Below are 19,191 nucleotides of genomic sequence, written 5' to 3' on the forward strand. Positions count from 1 at the left end.
GACATAGAATAAACAAAATTACTATTAATACCAAATCATAAATAAAAATTCCCACATGAAAAAGAAAACAAAGCAAAAAATAGAATATTATCAATTAAATTGGAAACTTTAGTTCATCATACAGTGGTGACTGATAGCATGTTCAGTCAAAAACCAAAAGTAACATTAAATGGAAAGACTAAGCTTAAATAAAATTGCAATAGGAAAATAAAGGAGTTAAGAATAAAGTAGAGTTATGTTCAATAAAACTAAAATAAAAGTACATCAAACATAATATTCTTCTAGATACATGGTTTCACAATATCGTCTAGCTTTCTCACGAGCAACAGGATCCAAATAATCTATCCAAATGGCTTCTTGTTGAGATCAAAATCTTTTATAATAGCTTGGATTTTTAGTGATTCAGTTGTAGAGCGAACATATCCTCTCTTACGGAAAAAATTTGCAATGTGTCACTCTATGATAATGAATTGTTTTCGACGTGCCCATTCAAACTCACAAGCTGGCTTGTTTTTTACGCTCGTCTACATAGAAAAAAGATGTAACGGTTTATATTCAATTAACAGTTTTGTATATAGGTGCTAGGAAATAATTAATTTTAAAAAATTACCTTCAGATCTAATAATATAGAATCACCATCCCAGTCAGATGTTGTTGCAAAATATAGAAACCCAAACCTTTGCAAATACTGCACGCTTGATGCATATATCTCCTACAAGTTTTCAAACAAACTGTTAACTATAGATAATTATTAAATGGTTACATGATATTAAATTCAATAACAAAGTGCAAATAGAAGAACGAAGATAACAAACGTCTAGACTAGAATACATAGCAGAAGATGGGGCATTAGTGTAGAATGCATGTGAGAAAGGAGACTTTTCACAGATATTGGTGTGAGCATTGAGTGCTATCAGCCAAGAATGGATATTGGTCTTATTACACCAAACATCGAAGGCCATATTAAGTGCGTGTTGCAACGAGAAGAATGGAGAGGCGGAAGCCATCTCTGTAGCAAATTTGATGCTTCCACAGCATTCAAGAAAGTCACACTCTTCCACAGTAATCTAGGTTGAGGATTTTCTGCAAGGTCATGCGAGTTGTGATAATGAAATATAATCTTGCTCATATAGGATTGTCATTTTGTGTGACCTAAATAGTAAGAAATTCATTATGAATTAAAAGCATAATTAGTCAATTTTTTGATAATTTAAGCAATTAATCAGATTCATATAAGCTAACAAAAGATGTAAAATAACTAGACATGACTTTTCAAAAGGATGTTATTTTGCCTTTGAAGTTTTCTAAGTTCTTTGCTAGTTCATTTAGTTTCTAATTACAGGATTATGTTAATTTGGGAGTTAATTATGTACCGAACTTATAGATTAACTCCAACCGTTAACTCCCCAAATAACATAGCATCTATTATAGCATTTAATTAGTTAACTCCAAAAACTAACTAACTCACACACAAGTAATATATACACACGATTGTAATATTTTTACACTTTGTTAAATAAGTTATTTTATTTACATTGAACCCAAATCTCTCTTGAAAGATCCTCGTAGATCAAAATCCATTCATAATGTGCTCCCCAAATTCTCAAACTCTGGAAATAGAGAGGCATACATAAATAGAATTTCAATAAACTAACATTTTTTGTTTTCAGCAACTGTTACAAAAGAATTATGAGAATATTTAAAATAGATGAAAATCTAAACAAAACATAAAAACCATTAATTCTCATTGACTTCACACACCCCAAATCAAATCCTACTCCCTATCAAAAGGAGTTAAACTACACTAACATACCATTTTTGCATAAAAAAATAGCCATCAAAACTAAGAGTTAAAGCTGAAATTCAAAAGAAAATTGAAACCTGACGATAAACTTTTGAGGAATTGAATTTTAAATTGGTTTCTCAAGACTTATGAGACGTATTTTAAATAATCACAATGTGTGGCTTACCTCGAAAATAGCTAAAATGCTTGCTTGAGAAGGGAAGAAGGGGTTGATCTGCAAAACCGTAACACCGGAGTGTAATGGATTAAAAGCAAAGGACAAATGCAAAATAGACATAAATATATTACTTCCAACTATTAGACTCACATGAATTTTAATTAATACTTATTAATTAACTTAGTTATTATTCCAGTTAATCATAGTTAGTAGTTTTTACTTTGTAGAATTATTTAAAACTATTCGGTTAAAGATAAACATGTACTCTTTTTGTACTCTTTTGGTACTCTTTTTATAATTTTGACATTCATTCTCAATTGAATCATTTTGTTCCATCACTAAAGTCTCTAAACTAATACATATTGTGGCATTAGTCACTTAATCTGCATTTAGCCAGAAAGAACACGGGCAAAAAAATGTGACAACTAAAAAAAAGAAATAGTGAAATTGTATGTATATGATTTGGTCTCTTTAGTTACATTACAATCTGATTTTTTATACAAGTAATGAACAACACTACACTAAGAAACTACTGTTAAATCAAAAAGGAAAAATTAACAACTTCAGCGCATAACTAGTACTAAGAAAAAAAAAAAACAAGATTCAGAGATATGGTAGAGTTTAAGAATCATAGGAAGTGACAAAATTGCACATCATCAACATCTAAAATCAGATAATTAGCATACTTTATTAATTTTTCAGTGTCAGTGTTGAGAAGAAGGGAGAAGAAACCAACAATTCGAGAATTGGAAAAGCCTGCACCCTGATAAATTGAATTTACCTGAGGTTAGGGTTTAAATTTGGGAAAAGTATAAACTGCATAAAAATATTTTGAAAAGGATAGAGGGAATTACCAAATTAAGCGCGGAATTTGAAAGTGAAAATTGTTTGATTTTGCCACGGTGATCATTGGGTTTGTGGTAATTAAGAGAACTCATCTCAACTTGGCCACGAACAAACAAAACCGTCGAAAAGTTCTGCAAAATTTGGCCACAAAGATGCAAGAAGTTGCAAGTAGTTACCACGGTCATAGAGATTTGCCACTGTTTCTCGTTTGTGGGTATCTTCCCATTGGTAACGCCTATATTTCTGGTAGTGAGTTAAGAGTTTAGGATAAGTATACAATAATATATACTAGTTTGACTAAAAGATTTAAAATCAATTTTTGGACAACATTTGAGAATTCTACTATTAGAATGAGTATATAAATAACATTATTTGTATTGAGCTTTTTCATACTATTTTTTGAGTGAGATTGTACCTAGAACAACCTAAAAACTATATATTTTATTTCCTCAAGCTTTCTGATTGAGACTACGAAGTAACTCGATTGAATACTCCATTAGTCAAGAACCTTAGATATTCAATTAATCATTTTTGGCATGACTCAGAGTGGATTTCCATCAATCTAAAAATGTAAGATATTATTACTTCAAGCTTTCTCAAGCTAACAAATGACTCAAGGCCCGTTTGGGAAGCTTTAAAAGTAATTTTTTTGAGTTTTTGACTTATAAAAAGTAGTAGTATTAATGTTTGGTGCAATTTTCAAAACTAAATTGCAGCTTTCTAAGAAGTTATTTAGGAGCTTATAGAGAAGTTAAAAAAATGACTTCTCTCATAATACTACTACTTTTTATCACATTTCTAAAAAATAAGTACTGTTAAAAATAAAAATTCAAACACAAAATAACTTATTTATAAGCTACTTTTAATATAGTCATTTATTGTTTAAGCTATTTTTTCAAAAGTAACTTAATTAAGTTATTTTTTCAAACTGGGTTTAAATTGAATATCCAACCAACCAAAAACTTTAGATATTCAATTGATCTTTTTAGGCAAGAATCAGATTAAATTGTAGCTAATCTAAAAACCTTACATAGTATTTTTTCAAGTCTTCTCAGGCTAATCTTTGACTCATATTGAATACACCACCAACCTAAAACTCTTAGATATTCTTTCCTTAAGCATTCTCAGGATTAGAGATCATCAAATAATCAAATATATGAAAAGTTTGAAGACTCACAAGGTGAACCAGCTAAAATATGTTCGCAACTTCTACAACTAAGTTGATAAATCTTTTTTTAGGTTTTCTGAAATAGTTCAAAAATATTATCTAGATATTTGCAAAAAATCTTAGATACACTCAGATAAGAATGAGTACTTGCACTCACAGTAATGTGAGAATATTGTAAGAGTTTTCAACTTCACGATTTCAGAATTAGATGCTATTTATGGAGTGAAGATGAAAAGTTGCTCTATGAGCAGTTTTTTTTCATTCTATTTTTCCACTAAAGAATTTTCATCATTTGTAGAGGTTGAAAGGCTTTGCTTATATAATCCTGATATAATTAGAAGTCATTAGAATTTTTTTTAGTTATTGTCCTCATATCTTCATTGAGTTATATGAAGAGTGATGAACTTTTTTTTGTGGCAGTGTTCTTTGCCATTTTTTAAATTTCGTAGCGTACTTTATAGCAAATGAGATAATATTTTTTTTTGAAATTGTTTTGACTTACTGAGCTAGTTTGAATTCAAAAATTAGAGGTAAAAGACATCATTACATAAAAGGCAATTTTGAATTAGGTAGTTTTCACGTCTCCACCTTTTCTAAATTTGAGACAAAACAATGTATTTTTGAGGTTTTTAATTTCCTTTGAAGTAGCAAAATGGTTTTTGAGGTAGTATGATTACTTAGTATATCTTATAGAATTGTTTTCATTTATATTACTTTAATGTATTAATATATTTGAGTAAATGTTAAATATCACATTATTAATAAAATTATTTAATTTTGTTTAAAAATCAATTTGAAATATCTAGGAGCTAACGGTTAGGAAAGCATTAGGTTGCATTGGGAGACATTGAAACTTCATGATAAGGTCAAAGCATTAGTTATCATCTTGATCTTATTTATGGAATATTAATTAATGGTTATGTAAAATAGGATAGACAAGAGCTGTCATTGAGTTATTACAAAAATTCGAGCAACAACTCATTATATCTAGTTTAGTAATTTACGACACTGTTGTTGATGAATTAAAAATTCGAGCGACAACTCATTATATCTAGTTTAGTAATTTAAGACACTGTTGTTGATGAATTATGTAAAGATGGACTTATAATCGAGGCAGGTGCTTTGTTTATGAATATGATTGCTTAAGGGATTTATCCTAACAATATCACTTACAATTCTTTAATTCTTGGTTGTTGCTATGTAAAGCCTCTTGATGTCAGTTGTCACTTACAACAACTTAGTTTATGAATACTTTATTTTTGCGTAAGATGGTTAATGAAGCAAGAGATTTATTTCATGGTATGAAGAAGATGTTTTTGACATCTGATGTGACAAGTTATACTATCGAAATCTGTTCTCATATGATAGTGTAAAGAGACAAAATTTGGTATGACAAGCATGTGCATCATGTAGATATAGATTAAAATATGTTGATGGTTTAGATAGAGATGTTGGTTAATAGTGTGTAGGATTTATGGTGCAGGATCAATTGATTTGTATGGTATTCGATTTTGTCACTGACATGACGTGTCTAGGTTCCAGAGCTGGATGTATGCAGGGTAAGGTTGGTGTTACATTTGTTAGAGCCGAGCCGTATTGACCGCCTAGCTTGTCATTGTGGGTTCATCAAAAAAATTTTTTGTAGACATGCAAGCTTGATGTTGGGCTGATTGGAGAATAACTTTTCTTTTCTAATTGATTTTTAAAAATATGCGACTTGTATTTGTTTTAGTCTTAGTTTTTCCTTTTGTTGGGCTTAAGCCCGTTTTTATCATAAAAAAAATGTGGACGGACAAAACATTGAGGATTGATGTAACGGTCGAAAATGGAAGGAGTTGCTTGTATTCGTTAATGTAACTTTTTTATTTTAATTATGTATTTTATTTTTTGTGCTCATTCAAAATTTATGCATCTAAATACATTTTTGTTTAATTAAATTAATGTTTAATGAATAAATTGTATTTTATATATGAGATGATATTATTAAATTAAGTGTTATTCTTTCTTTGATCCAAATTAATTGTCTATTTTTTTATATATGTATAAATTTAAAAATAAATACAAATATATTGATTTTATAACAAAAAAGTGTTAATTATGTTGAAAATACACCATTATACTTATTAATTATTATATTTTTATATTTATTCTCTCTTTTCAGTTACTCTTTTTTATATTTAACCATGTTATTAATAAAAAGTTGTTAACTCATTTTGCTTAATTTTTTTAAAATATACAATTATTATGTACGATATTGGTGTTTTAGAATAAATAGTTATTTTTTATTATTGTCTTCATGAGGTGAAATGTAATATTAAGGAAAGAATGGCTACTGTAAATCCGTTCCAAATTTGTATTAGTTCAATGACGTTGTAGATATGATCGTAACATAATTTAAGAGGCCAATAATGGGGGGAGGGGGGTAGGATAGTGCAAAATAGAAAAACTTGTATATTCACGAGAATAATCAAATGTAACAATGGTTTAGGGTAAATTTCTTTATGCGAGCTGAAGCATGCCAAACAGCTAAAGTGAGTATTAGTTGTACAGTGTGGGTAGTGAAATTTATTTCAATTATGTGACAACAAAACTGAAATGTATGAGCGGAAAGTAAATTCGATGCATCAAAAGGTAAGTATCACAAATTAAGATTAGTTCATTAATAGGAATACAACGCAATATGGAAGACATAGCTGAGGCATTTGCAACAGAGAATACTTTGATTGAAATGGTAGATTGAAAACGTCACGAGTGGTGGTGTGTGGGTGGAGGTTTAGTGCCTAGACCGTCAGTCATGGACGAGTAGAGCTGGCACTGTTGTCGTGATGATGTCGAAGTTGGTCGAGGTCGAAGACATGTTCTTGGAGTGCATCCTTGGTCTCAGGGACATCCTTAAGCCTAAATTTCAGGGAGCAAAGGTCTTGGGCTAGGTTGATGTAATTTTTCTTCCACACCTCCAATAAGTCATAGTTGAAGTCGTCAACGAATGTGTCAAGAATTTCAGATAGGGCATGAAGGCAAAGCTGTGCCACATCGTCGTGGCTTGTGTCGAAGTCGTAGGCGTATTTGCCGGATCCAACCAAAGCATCCGTTGCTTTTGGTGGGGGGGGGGGCGACGTAGGCGAGGTGTCAATAACATCTCCGGTTATCTAGTGCAGTCTGCCTAATGATCCTGTATATTGGTTGCAAGATCTCTAGTACATCACAAGCCTTTCTCACCCAGTCCTTCATGGTAACTGCCACCAATGGCTCACAATTCGGCTTCTCAGGGACGACGTCTATCGAAGTATACCAAACATGCCTCATAGGCCTCTTGCATGTTATCGTAAGTCCTTCAAGCGCTATTTTCGTAGTTTTTGATTTGGACATGGACGTATTCAATCGTGGTGTATATGCCAAGTAACCATTCTTCGAAGACACAATAATAGTAGGGGGACGATCTAGAGTCCATGGAAGGGTGTTGGTGGATAAAAAGGTTTGGAGAAGGCCGTTGGTATAGTAAGCTTAAGTAGGAGTTGGTAAGGGTTGCACTATTTTCGTCAAAAGTCGAGGGTTGGGGTTCAAATATATTCTTTTAATAGGACATGTTATGGATGTGTGGAGCATATGGGAGGAGAATCCTATGCAGATTTGTTGCGTTAGTCTCGAGGCAGTGGATGATTAGAGTTGATACGAAAGAATGCTTGCATTTGGGTTAACCCATGTAGGCGAATACAACATTTCTACCTGTAACACCCTAACTTTTAGCACGTCATGATTGTACTAAAGATAAGGCGTTACTAATCTACTTTCCTTTTATCAGCTATTTAATATTGAGCATCTACACGTTAACTTGTCGATAGCTTTTCAGAAAAACAAAATTTCCTTTTTATTTTAGAATATACCTCAAGCTCAACTATGTCAGGTAAACATATACTCACATAATTACTATTAATACATAATGATTATTCATGCAAGACTCAAATTTAAACCTACCCTTCTGTAAAAATACAACACTTTAAAATATCAAGGGCAAGGGAAAAATAAAATCTAAGACTAAACAAAAAACTGAAAATATAATTACATATATATGTAAAACTCTGTGGATTAGTCGCGGCTCCTCGCTGAGGATTCCTGAACCTGTTGTTGAAACAGAAGATTTGTAAGGGGGTGAGAACGTCGTCCTCGCATGTTCTCAGTAGGAAAAGTGAATGCCGTAAAAAAATACAGAGTAAACTACAAATAGTTAACTCATATCCCAAAAACAGTTTTCTTTATTAAATTCTTAAAGTTCTTCCTAAGTCTTATCTAAAGCCATTTAAAGCCCTTTCTTTAAATCACATCCCTAAGTTTGCAGCAAAAAAATAACCAATTAAGCACACAAGAAAGTCACCAGGGCAAACAACACAATCACAGGAAAATAAAATAAATAACCACAATCAAATGCAAGTGCGCAAACAATTTATGATGCATGCCTGTTCCTAGTGCAGGCCATGAGATCATGCGTCGGTTGTCTACCCGCAACCCGACGTTACTCGGAGCGAACCCCGAATATGGTTCATTTACTGTGTCAGTTAGACACCTTGGCATCACGGTTACCCGTGTCAGTTAGGCCTCATCATAATAACATTTTAATGTGTATCACAGTAAGAAACAATGCTATCAGTTAGACGAAAATTCCCGCATTAGCAATATCAGGCTATCAAGGCGGGCACTTTCGCATTAGCAGTTTGGCACAAGGCCCGTTTAACATACAATTCTCATTTATTTATTTCATTCATTACTTTCATTTTCTTTTCCTCTAAGTATCCTTTCCATTCTTTAATTCCCACTTTCTTTCCTTTTTATTATTCCTCCGCTTCACCTTACGGCTAAACATATCTCCGCATCACCAAGAAGCTAAAAGTACCTCCGCATCACCGTGAAACTAGGCGTACCTCCACATCACCATTTAATTTTAAATGTGTCCAAGGGATAACTTACACACCTTTGTTTAACTAAGTTCATACATTCTGCCAAATTTAGACATCATTTGGGTCTAAGCCAAGTTTTATAACGTTTGGATTAGAATTGAATTTGATAGCCAACTTAATAAAATCTGCTGTTGCACTAAAGAGAATTCATAAAAAATACAGCAAGCGGCCCTGTTTTTGATAAATCTGTAATAAATTCAATTCTAATTCATTACTTCTAAATTTTGGTAAGGATACACTCAACACTCCTAAGTTTTAGAACAATTAAATTTCAGATTCATAGCACCTCGTTTGGTTAGTTAAATGTCAATTGGAAGTGTTGCCTTATTTTTAGTAATTGGTTCTGAATTTTCTGTGAACAGTCCCATTTCCAAGAGACATAACTAACTCTAAAAAATAGCTATGGACATAAAATTTATACTCAATTAAATTAGACTCACAAATCTTAAAAATACCTTTAGAAGCAACTCAAAATTCTAAATACATAAAAGGTTATTGTAGCTGGAAGTTGATACTGCAGAACCAAAAAATCGGAAAATTCTGCAGCAACATCTAATTTTCAAAAATTCACATTTTCGAAACCACTTGGCCAAATTCCCTTAAATTTTTATGGAGAAATTTTGACTTCTTGAGGTTTAGTAGAAAAATAATTTGGATCGAAAATCATGTTTAGATTGCTCCCAGTTTTTATTTTGAGTTGCTGTCAATTATGCATAAAATTTTGCATTAAGTAATTTAACAAACCTTCGTACCAAACTATATATTCAAGCCTAAAATTCCTCTAAAACCACAATTCCAACTTTCTTTTGATTAATCAAGTTTCTACTATCCTCAACACAGTCTCAACTGCCCAAAATTATTATATCTCCTTTTTATGTCACCGTTCTCAATTAAACTATCATAGATTAACTTACCAACTTCTACCCTTTGCTCAATGGTGTCCAGCCACATAATCAGTCACACAATTCATTTAATCCATCATCAATCGGCTATATTTAGTTACAATAAAACCCATCTCAAGTACGGAAACTTATACTACCAACTAATTCAATCACAAAATATGGCCAAACAAATTTTGCACATAGCAATACAAAACCTCAAGTAACATCATCAGACCCACAATTCACCAAATATTCATTCACAACAACAAAAAAATACAAACTCAATAACATTATAATTATTAACATATTTGTAATTATCTACTATACTTTTGGGCACTCTTAAATTGAAAATGGTTAATTTTAAAATAAAACTCCCTACCTCAATTAGTCGAACTCCGAAATTAACCCAACAAACCCTCTTTTGTTTTGAATTCACAGTAGCGGTGATACCCAATGCAATTGAAACAGCGGTAGCAACATCATTTGAAATAGCAGCAACGCCAATCGCCTACGGTGGTTGCAGTAACAACAGCTCCGATGCAGAACCAAGGTAGCACCAGTAGCTTGTCTTCTCCAGCAGTGGTTCTCATAGCAGCGCCATAAGCTCTATTGGGTAGAGAAAGATAGGGTTTAGTCATGGTGGAGTGAAGCAGTAATTAGAAACGGCAACACCCACAACAGTAACAGTCCCAGTGGCGTCTCCTTTCACTCTCGACAATGACGATGATGGCAATAGCAGCACTGTCTCCCTCTTTTCCCACCATGTGCAATAGCGACACCAACCCCTCCTTCCCTTCTCCTCTCTTTTCCTTTTTCTCAGCTCTCCTTCGTTTTTCTATCTTCTAGGAACTGTTGTTATGAATTAGCAAGTAAGAAGGAGTCATTCACAAGAACGAGTGGTGAGGATTGAAGGAACGTGGCTGAGTGAGTAAGGGATAAGTGTCATTGCGAGTGAGTCATGGTGATGGAGGAGGAGAAAACAATGCGTGTGTATGTGTTGGAGAAGAGAGAGTGATACACGTGTGTTGGTGAGATGAGTGTTATGAGTGTCTGTAGCTAATTCTAGGGTTAAGAAAATACATACTAGTGGTATAAAATTTTACAAAATCTAATAATAATTTAAAATTTGATTATAATACGAGAAATTATTTTGGAGATATATAAAATTTATCAACATACTAATAAATTCAAATAATTATTTTAAATTTGAAAACTATAATAATCAAATTAATCATCTTTTATAAAAATTTGAGCTCAAAATATTAATTATTCAATATAAATCATATATTTTTTATTACTTGTAAATTTTCGAAATTCTAATTTCAATTATACTAATTAACTCATTCAATAAAATTATATATATAATAATTCCTAATCAATTTAAACCTTAATAGTCATAAAAAATCAATTTGATGATAGCTACTAAAATAGTTTCTAAATAAATAGTTTAAACTAATAAAATAGATCATAAATAATTTATGATCAGAGTTTCAAAAATTTGGGTTGTTATATCTTACCTACCTTACAAAAATTTTTTCCCTCGAAAATTGATATAAGATGGAAAAGATTCATTTCAACTCCACTTTCAAAAACATCCAAAAAAAAAATAAAAAGAAATAGAAAGGTTTGGCACATTCAGTTTTTCAAATGTGAAAGAAATCATATCTTCTGAAGATGACAAAAAAGGTGTAGTGTATTGCGGAGATTTAGAAAGATTCTTAAGATTAGGCTCTAATAAGGATGCACACAATAATAATAGGTAAACAGCAATAAGAATGAATATTTCGAAGGGTTCGAGTAATAATTAGGAACATACTCAAGTAAGGATATGAATGTTATAATCACTTAGGTAATCTCAATTAATGCACAAGCAAGTAATTCAAACAATATGCATATAATTTTTGGATAATTAATTAATTATCGCTATAATCAAATTTCTTTTATTTTATTAATTTATTAAGTTCACTAAATAATAAATTAGCACAGGAACAATCCTAGATGCATCATCAATCAACAATTGGTACATGATCACGATTTCTATTCTTAACCCAAAATACTCATGCCATAGGATAAATCAAATTAATGCTTTAGTCATTCTTATGTAAAACTCCAAGATCAACTAAACCATTAGCTTACCTAACCCAATCATAGTTTAGCCATGATTAAAGACAACCACATTAGCCTTTCTTTCATTTTGGCTTCCACGGACAGCAATTCCCCTCCCCCCCCAAACCATGATTGCACCTCATGGTCAACTAACCAACTAACCTAGTGAAAGCTTAGCCACTAATCCTAAATACATGTGTTGCTTCATCCTCCTTGAGCCACGAAGCATATAACAAAACTCACACCTGTCTCGCCTTCGTTCACTTAAACACCTACAAGGCATATCACCTAGTCCAGAGAAGAAAAAAGAGAGAAGACCAAGAGTGACCCAGCAGAGGAACGGCCAGCATGCAACCTTCTTCAACCTTTCGATTTCCATAGGAGTTTAAGCAACGTAGCTCTTATCTTCTTCCATTAACCTTTGCTGATTTAGAACCCCTCATTAGGTAAGCTAGCTTTGATTCCTTTTCCTACATTCAATTCAATTTCCATCATCATCAAGAAGACCAACCTTGTTCTTCCTTCCAATTTGTGTAGCTCAAGAGCATTTTCCCTAACTTCTCTGAACCACCGAGCCACCTAGCTCAAGGAGGTGAGTGTTTCATCTTTCATTTTTCTGTGATCATGGGTTCAGCCTCAAGGCTATAATGATGATGATGAATGAAATTAAATTGTGATGCATTAGGTGTTGTAGCCAAGAAAGTGAACTTAAGAGTAAAGCCCTTCGATTTTCAACACCAACAAGTAAGGGTTAGGATAATTAGATTGTTATTTTGTGGTTGTGCCTGTGGTGGGAATCGATGAAGTATGATATGCTTGACTCATGATAAATATGGTTCTAGTATGTGTTTGAATGATGGTTAGGGTATATGAATTATTATGTTTGGTATAATGCTGAAAAGTAAAAGTCTGATTATGTTTAGGTACTTGAAATTGTGAAAATTGTCGAGTTTGGATTTTTGGGTTATGTTGGCTGTAAAAGTAACCCTAGATAACTGAAGAAAGGTTGGAAATATGATTTTTGAAGGGATAAAAATTCAAATGTGAGTTATGGTATGTAAGGTTGTTGAAAAGGTCCAAGGCAGAATTTTCTGCATAATTGACAGTGGAATAAACCCGTTCCTAGGAGCAGTCCATGCCCTATTTTTGAATGAAACTATTTTTACATGAAACTTTAATGTGTTATGAGAGTCTCATAAATTTTAGAATTTATCGATGAGTGGTTTGGAACAAACAAATTTTTAAAGATTGATGGATTCTGTAGGAAATTCTGTTTTTATGCTGTAGAAGCACCAACTTCCAACCTACTTAATTTATAATTCTGGTGAGCGTTTGAGCTTAAACTAACAAAAGTTTCAAGCCTTATGTGTCTAAAATATTCAGTTTAAATTTCATGTCAAAACTCTTTTTAACGAATTAGATATATTACAAAAAGTGTGAGTTGCTCACTGGATTTTGAAAACAGATTTTTAAAAGGTAGGGCTATGTTTCTAACCTCATAACTTTTTCATGTGCCATGATAATGATCTGAAATTTGATTTGCTGGAAAACTGGAAAAGTCTTGCTTAAGGTCATAAATTTTGAAAATCAATGGGTAAAAATTGGATTTTTAGTGCATTTTACAAATTTACTGCCCCTGTTATTTTTTCTGCACTTTTAAAAAAACCGTGACAGCATCTTTTTAGAAGAGATAGTATAAGTTTAAACTAGGACCAATTTACCTCAATACCAAGTTTTAGATTTTAAAACAGTAGTATTAAGCCAGCCAAGGAAGGTTTAAAGATAATTGGTGATGCGGAGGTACATGTTATTAGGTGGTGATGCGGAGGTATGTATAATTAGGCGGTGATGCGGAGGTATGTTTTATAATATTGGTGATGTGGAGGCAATAAAGGAAGAGGAAAATAGAAAGTCATATGTAAAAGGGGTAACTGTAACGGATAACAATTTAAGAAAAGTATATATTGAATGGGCCTTGTGCCAAACTGCTAATGTGAAAGTGCCTGCCTAACAGATAGCCTGAGATTGCTAATGCAGGAATGTTCGCCTAACTGATAGCACTGTTTCTTACTGCGATGCACATTAAAATGCTATTATAAGGAGGCCTAACTGACACAGTAAAGGAACCATATTCGGGGTTCACTCCGAGTAACGTCGGGTTGTGGGTAGAAAACCGACGCATGAGCTCATGACCTGCGCTAGGAACATGCATACATCATCTTGTTTCCGCATATGAATTTCTTGTGATTTATTTATTGCCATTATTGATTGTTTATTCTATTTACTTGTTGTATATATTTTGTGCCTTGTGTTTCTGTATTTGTTCTTTTTCTGTTTCACGACAACTTAGAGACAAAGACCTTAGGCCCCTTTTTATCTTACTGAAAATTCTAGGTTCTCACCCTTGTTTTCTTTCTTTCTTCCCCCTCCCCAGACGGGTCTGGCAGAGGAGCTCTTTGAGTTTCGTTCTATCCCAAGCTATGAGGATCCGGCGCGTGACAGAGTCTTCATATGGAGTACGCTTTGGACCACCTTCTTGGACGATGTTCGGAGATCACTTCAGAGTTAGTCGCAGTGGATCTTCCACTCCTTTTTTATGATCTTAGTATTACTTTTCCATCACTTCTGTAGTACTTTTAGAGGGGTAGGATGATGAGCAGATAATTTATACGCTTTTTGGCATTGTTTTTAGTATGTTTTTAGTAGGATCTAGTTACTTTTAGGGATGTTTTTATTAGTTTTTATGTTAAATTCACATTTCTGGACTTTACTATGAGTTTGTGTGTTTTTTTTTTATTTCAGGTATTTTCTGGCTGAAATTGAGGGACTTGAGCAAAAATCAGATTCAGAGGTTGAAGAAGGACCGCTGATGCTGTTGGATTCTGACCTCCCTTCACTCAAAGTGGATTTTCTGGAGCTACAGAACTCAAAATGGTGCTCTTCCAATTGCGTTGGAAAGTAGACATCCAGGGCTTTCCAGCAATATATAATAGTTTATACTTTGGCCGAGTTTAGATGATACAAAAGGGCGTTGAACGCCAGTTCTACGCTGCAGTCTGGAGTTAAACGCCAGAAATACGTCACGAACCAGAGTTGAACGCCAAAAACACGTTACAACTTGGCGTTCAACTCCAAAAAGAGCCTCTGCACGTGTAACATTCAAGCTCAGCCCAAGCACACACCAAGTGGGCCCCAGAAGTGGATTTATGCATCAATTACTTACTTTTGTAAACCCTAGTAACTAGTTTAGTATAAATAGGACTTTTTACTATTGTATTAGACATCTTTGGAAGATCCTGGATTGTATTTTTGATCCTGTGATCATGTTTTGGGGACTGGCCTCTCGGCCATGCCTGAACCTTTCACTTATGTATTTTCAACGGTAGAGTTTTTACACTCCATAGATTAAGGTGTGGAGCTCTGCTGTTCCTCATGATTTAATGCAAAGTACTACTGTTTTTCTATTCAATTCAACTTATTCCGCTTCTAAGATATCCATTCGCACCCAAGAACATGATGAATGTGATGATTATGTGACGCTCATCATCATTCTCATTTATGAACGCGTGCCTAACAAACACTTCCGTTCTACATGCAAACAAGGCAGAATGAGTATCTCTTAGATATCTAATACAGAGGACCGAGTCCGACTTATTAGTGTCTTCATGGTATAAGTTAGAACCCATGGATGGCCATTCCTGAGATCCGAAAAGTCTAAACCTTGTCTGTGGTATTCCGAGTAGGATCTGGGAAGGGATGGCTGTGACGAACTTCAAACTCGCGAGTGCTGGGCGTAGTGACAGACGCAGAAGGAGGGTGAATCCTATTCCAGTATGATCGAGAACCTCAGATGATTAGCCGTGCCGTGACAGAGCATTTTGACCTTTTTCACAAGAGGATGGGATGTAGCCATTGACAACGGTGATGCCCTTATAGAAAGCTTGCCATGGAAAGGAGTAGGACTGATTGGATGAAGACAGCAGGAAAGCAGAAGTTCAGAAGAACGAAGGCATCTCTATACGCTTATCTGAAATTCTCACCAATGAATTACATAAGTATTTCTATCTTTATTTTCTATTTATTTATTATTATTATTCGAAAACTCCATAACCATTTGATATCCGCCTGACTGAGATTTACAAGGTGACCATAGCTTGCTTCATACCAACAATCTTCGTGGGATCGACCCTTACTCACGTAAGGTTTTATTACTTGGACGACCCAGTGCACTTGCTGGTTAGTTATGCGAAGTTGTGAAGTTATGTTTGGACCATGGTTCTGTGCATCCGTTTTTGGTGCCATTGCCAGGGAAAGAACGAACAAATAATTTTACAACCTAATCTGAGTAACAATTTCGCATACCATAGGACCTCTTAGTAGTTTGGTTCTGGTTTAGAAAACCCGTGTGAGGGTTGGGACTGACTTCCTCTTTTGTGTCTGTACATATGTATATAATCTGGTGTAGTACTTGGTCTTTTGGTGGATGACATGTATTTCCGAGCTTAACTCATGTGTATGTTTGTTTATATGTATATATGTTATTTTCTGTTACTGAGTACTTATCTATGATATGACTTTAAGTTTTAACTTTGCGAACAACTAACGATTTTTCATGATAAATAAGTTAATTACGCTAAACCGATAAAGGCTTATAATAACATTTGCTTATGAAATCCGAATCTAGAGCCAAGTAGGTCCCTATAACAAGTAACACCTAAACAATTTCCTTCCTAAAGCTTATTGGCTATTAAGCCATGTCTAACCCTCAGATTGGAGCTTTAGACTAAGAGTGCAAGATTCCTGGAATTTATATTAAAAAATTTTGGAATCCTTATTTTTCTTTTTCACATTAATTTTCGAAAAATCCAAAAAAAAAATCATAAAATCATAAAAATCAAAAATATTTTGTGTTTCTTGTTTGAGTCTTGAGTCAATTTCAAGTTTGGTGTCAATTGTATTTTTTCTAAAAATTCTTTGCATTTTTCGAAAATTCATGCATTCATAGTGTTCTTCATGATCTTCAAGTTGTTCTTGGCCAGTCTTCTTGTTTGATCTTGATGTTTTCTTGTTTTGTGTCTTTTCTTGTTTTTCATATGCATTCTTGCATTCATAGTGTCTATACATGAAAAATTTCTAAGTTTGGTGTCTTGCATGTTTTATTTGCATAAAAAATTTTTCAAAAATATGTTCTTGATGTTCATCATGATCTTCAAAATGTTCTTGGTGTTCATCTTGACATTCATAGCATTCTTGCATGCATTCATTGTTTTGATCCATAACTTTCATGCATTGAGTCATTCTTCATGTTTTTCTCTCTCATCATTAAAAATTCAAAAAAATTCAAAAAAAATATCTTTCCCTTTTTCACTCATAAATTTCGAAAATTTGAGTTGACTTTTTCAAAAATTTTCAAAATCTAGTTGTTTCTTATGAGTCAAATCAAATTTTCAATTTAAAAATCTTATCTTTTTCAAATCTTTTTCAAAAATCATATCTTTTCCATTTTTTTATTTATTTTCGAAAATTTCAAAAATCTTTTTCAAAATATTTTCAAAATCTTTTTCTTAATTTTATCATATTTTCGAAAATATCATTAACAATTAATGTTTTGATTCAAAAATTTCAAGTTTGTTACTTGCTTGTTAAGAAAGATTCAAACTTTAAGTTCTAGAATCATATCTTGTGATTTCTTGTGAATCAAGTCATTAAGTGTGATTTTAAAAATCAAATCTTTTTCGAAATTAATTCTAATCATATCTTTCTAGCTATCATATCTTTTTTTTTTAAATCTTATCTTTTTCAAAAATTTGATTTTAAAATATCTTTTCTAACTTCTTATCTTCTTATCTTTTCAAAATTGATTTTCAAATCTTTTTCAACCAACTAATTGACTTTTTGTTTGTTTCTTATCTTTTTCAAAACTACCTAACTAACTCTCCCTCTCTAATTTTCGAAAATCTCTTCCCTCTTTTTCAAAAATTCTTTTTAATTAACTAATTATTTCAATTTTTAATTTTAATTTGATTTCATTCCTAATTTTCGAAAATCACTAACCCCTTTTCAAAATATTATTTTCGAAAATCCTCCCTCTCTCTCATCTCCTTCTATTTATTTATTCATCTACTAATACTTCATCTCACCCAAATTCGAACCCCCTCTTACATCTGTGTTCGAATTTTCTCTTCTTCCCTTCTTTACACTACATTCTTTTCTTCTTCTACTCACACAAGGGAACCTCTATACCTGAGTAAAAAGGATCCCTATTATTATTATTTTTCTGTTCCCTCTTTTTCATATGAGCAGGAGCAAGGACAAGAACATCCTTGTTGAAGCAGACCCTGAACCTGAAAGGACTCTGAAGAGGAAACTAAGAGAAGCTAAAATACAACAATCCAAAGATAACCTTACAGAAATTTTTGAACAGGAAAAGGAGATGGCAGCCGAAAATAATAATAATGCAAGGAGGATGCTTGGTGACTTCACTGCACCTAATTCCAATTTACATGGAAGAAGCATATCCATCCCTGCCATTGGAGCAAACAATTTTGAGCTGAAACCTCAATTAGTTTCTCTGATGCAACAAAACTGCAAGTTTTATGGACTTCCATCTGAAGATCCTTTTCAGTTCTTAACTGAATTCTTGCAGATCTGTGATACTGTTAAGACTAATGGAGTAGATCCTGAAGTCTACAGGCTCATGCTTTTCCCGTTTGCTGTAAGAGACAGAGCTAGAGTGTGGTTGGACTCTCAACCCAAAGATAGCCTGAACTCTTGGGATAAGCTGGTCAAGGCTTTCTTAGCCAAGTTCTTTCCTCCTCAAAAGCTGAGTAAGCTTAGAGTGGATGTTCAAACCTTCAGATAGAAAGAAGGTGAATCCCTCTATGAAGCTTGGGAGAGATACAAGCAACTGACCAAAAAGTGTCCTTCTGACATGCTTTCAGAATGGACCATCCTGGATATATTCTATGATGGTCTGTCTGAATTAGCTAAGATGTCATTGGATACTTCTGCAGGTGGATCCATTCACCTAAAGAAAACGTTTGCAGAATCTCAAGAACTCATTGACATGGTTGCTAATAACCAGTTCATGTACACTTCTGAGAGGAATCCTGTGAGTAATGGGATGCCTTAGAAGAAGGGAGTTATTGAAATTGATACTCTGAATTCCATATTGGCTCAGAACAAAATATTGACTCAGCAAGTCAATATGATTTCTCAGAGTCTGAATGGAATGCAAGCTGCATCCAACAGTACTCAAGAGGCATCTTCTGAAGAAG

General features: G+C 33.3%; 1 protein-coding gene and 1 non-coding gene across 2 annotated transcripts; both read right to left on the reverse strand.

The window, feature by feature from the left end:
• Positions 1-452: 452 nt before the first annotated feature.
• Positions 453-1,007, reverse strand: LOC112730271 (uncharacterized). Its single transcript, XM_025780363.1, has 3 exons — positions 816-1,007; positions 611-712; positions 453-524 (listed from the first exon to the last, which is right to left on the reverse strand). The coding sequence occupies exons 1-3, from the start codon at positions 1,005-1,007 to the stop codon at positions 453-455; spliced, it is 366 nt and encodes a 121-aa protein (XP_025636148.1).
• Positions 1,008-18,743: 17,736 nt separating this feature from the next.
• On the reverse strand, positions 18,744-18,851 carry LOC112731561 (small nucleolar RNA R71). Its single transcript, XR_003167334.1, has one exon. It is a non-coding gene; the product is annotated as a small nucleolar RNA R71 (small nucleolar RNA).
• Between the last annotated feature and the right edge of the window lie 340 nt (positions 18,852-19,191).

Source organism: Arachis hypogaea, chromosome 12, assembly GCF_003086295.3.
Source record: "Arachis hypogaea cultivar Tifrunner chromosome 12, arahy.Tifrunner.gnm2.J5K5, whole genome shotgun sequence".
In the NCBI taxonomy this organism is placed as follows: Eukaryota; Viridiplantae; Streptophyta; class Magnoliopsida; order Fabales; family Fabaceae; genus Arachis; species Arachis hypogaea.

Coding starts and splice junctions, on each gene's coding strand:
- LOC112730271 (XM_025780363.1), bottom strand. CDS start 1,007: ATGGCTTCCGCCTCTCCATTCTTCTCGTTGCAACACGCACTTAATATG. Junction 713..815: donor CTATGTATTCTAGTCTAGAC/GTTTGTTATCTT, acceptor GAAAACTTGTAG/GAGATATATGCATCAAGCGT. Junction 525..610: donor CTATATTATTAGATCTGAAG/GTAATTTTTTAA, acceptor TTTTCTATGTAG/ACGAGCGTAAAAAACAAGCC.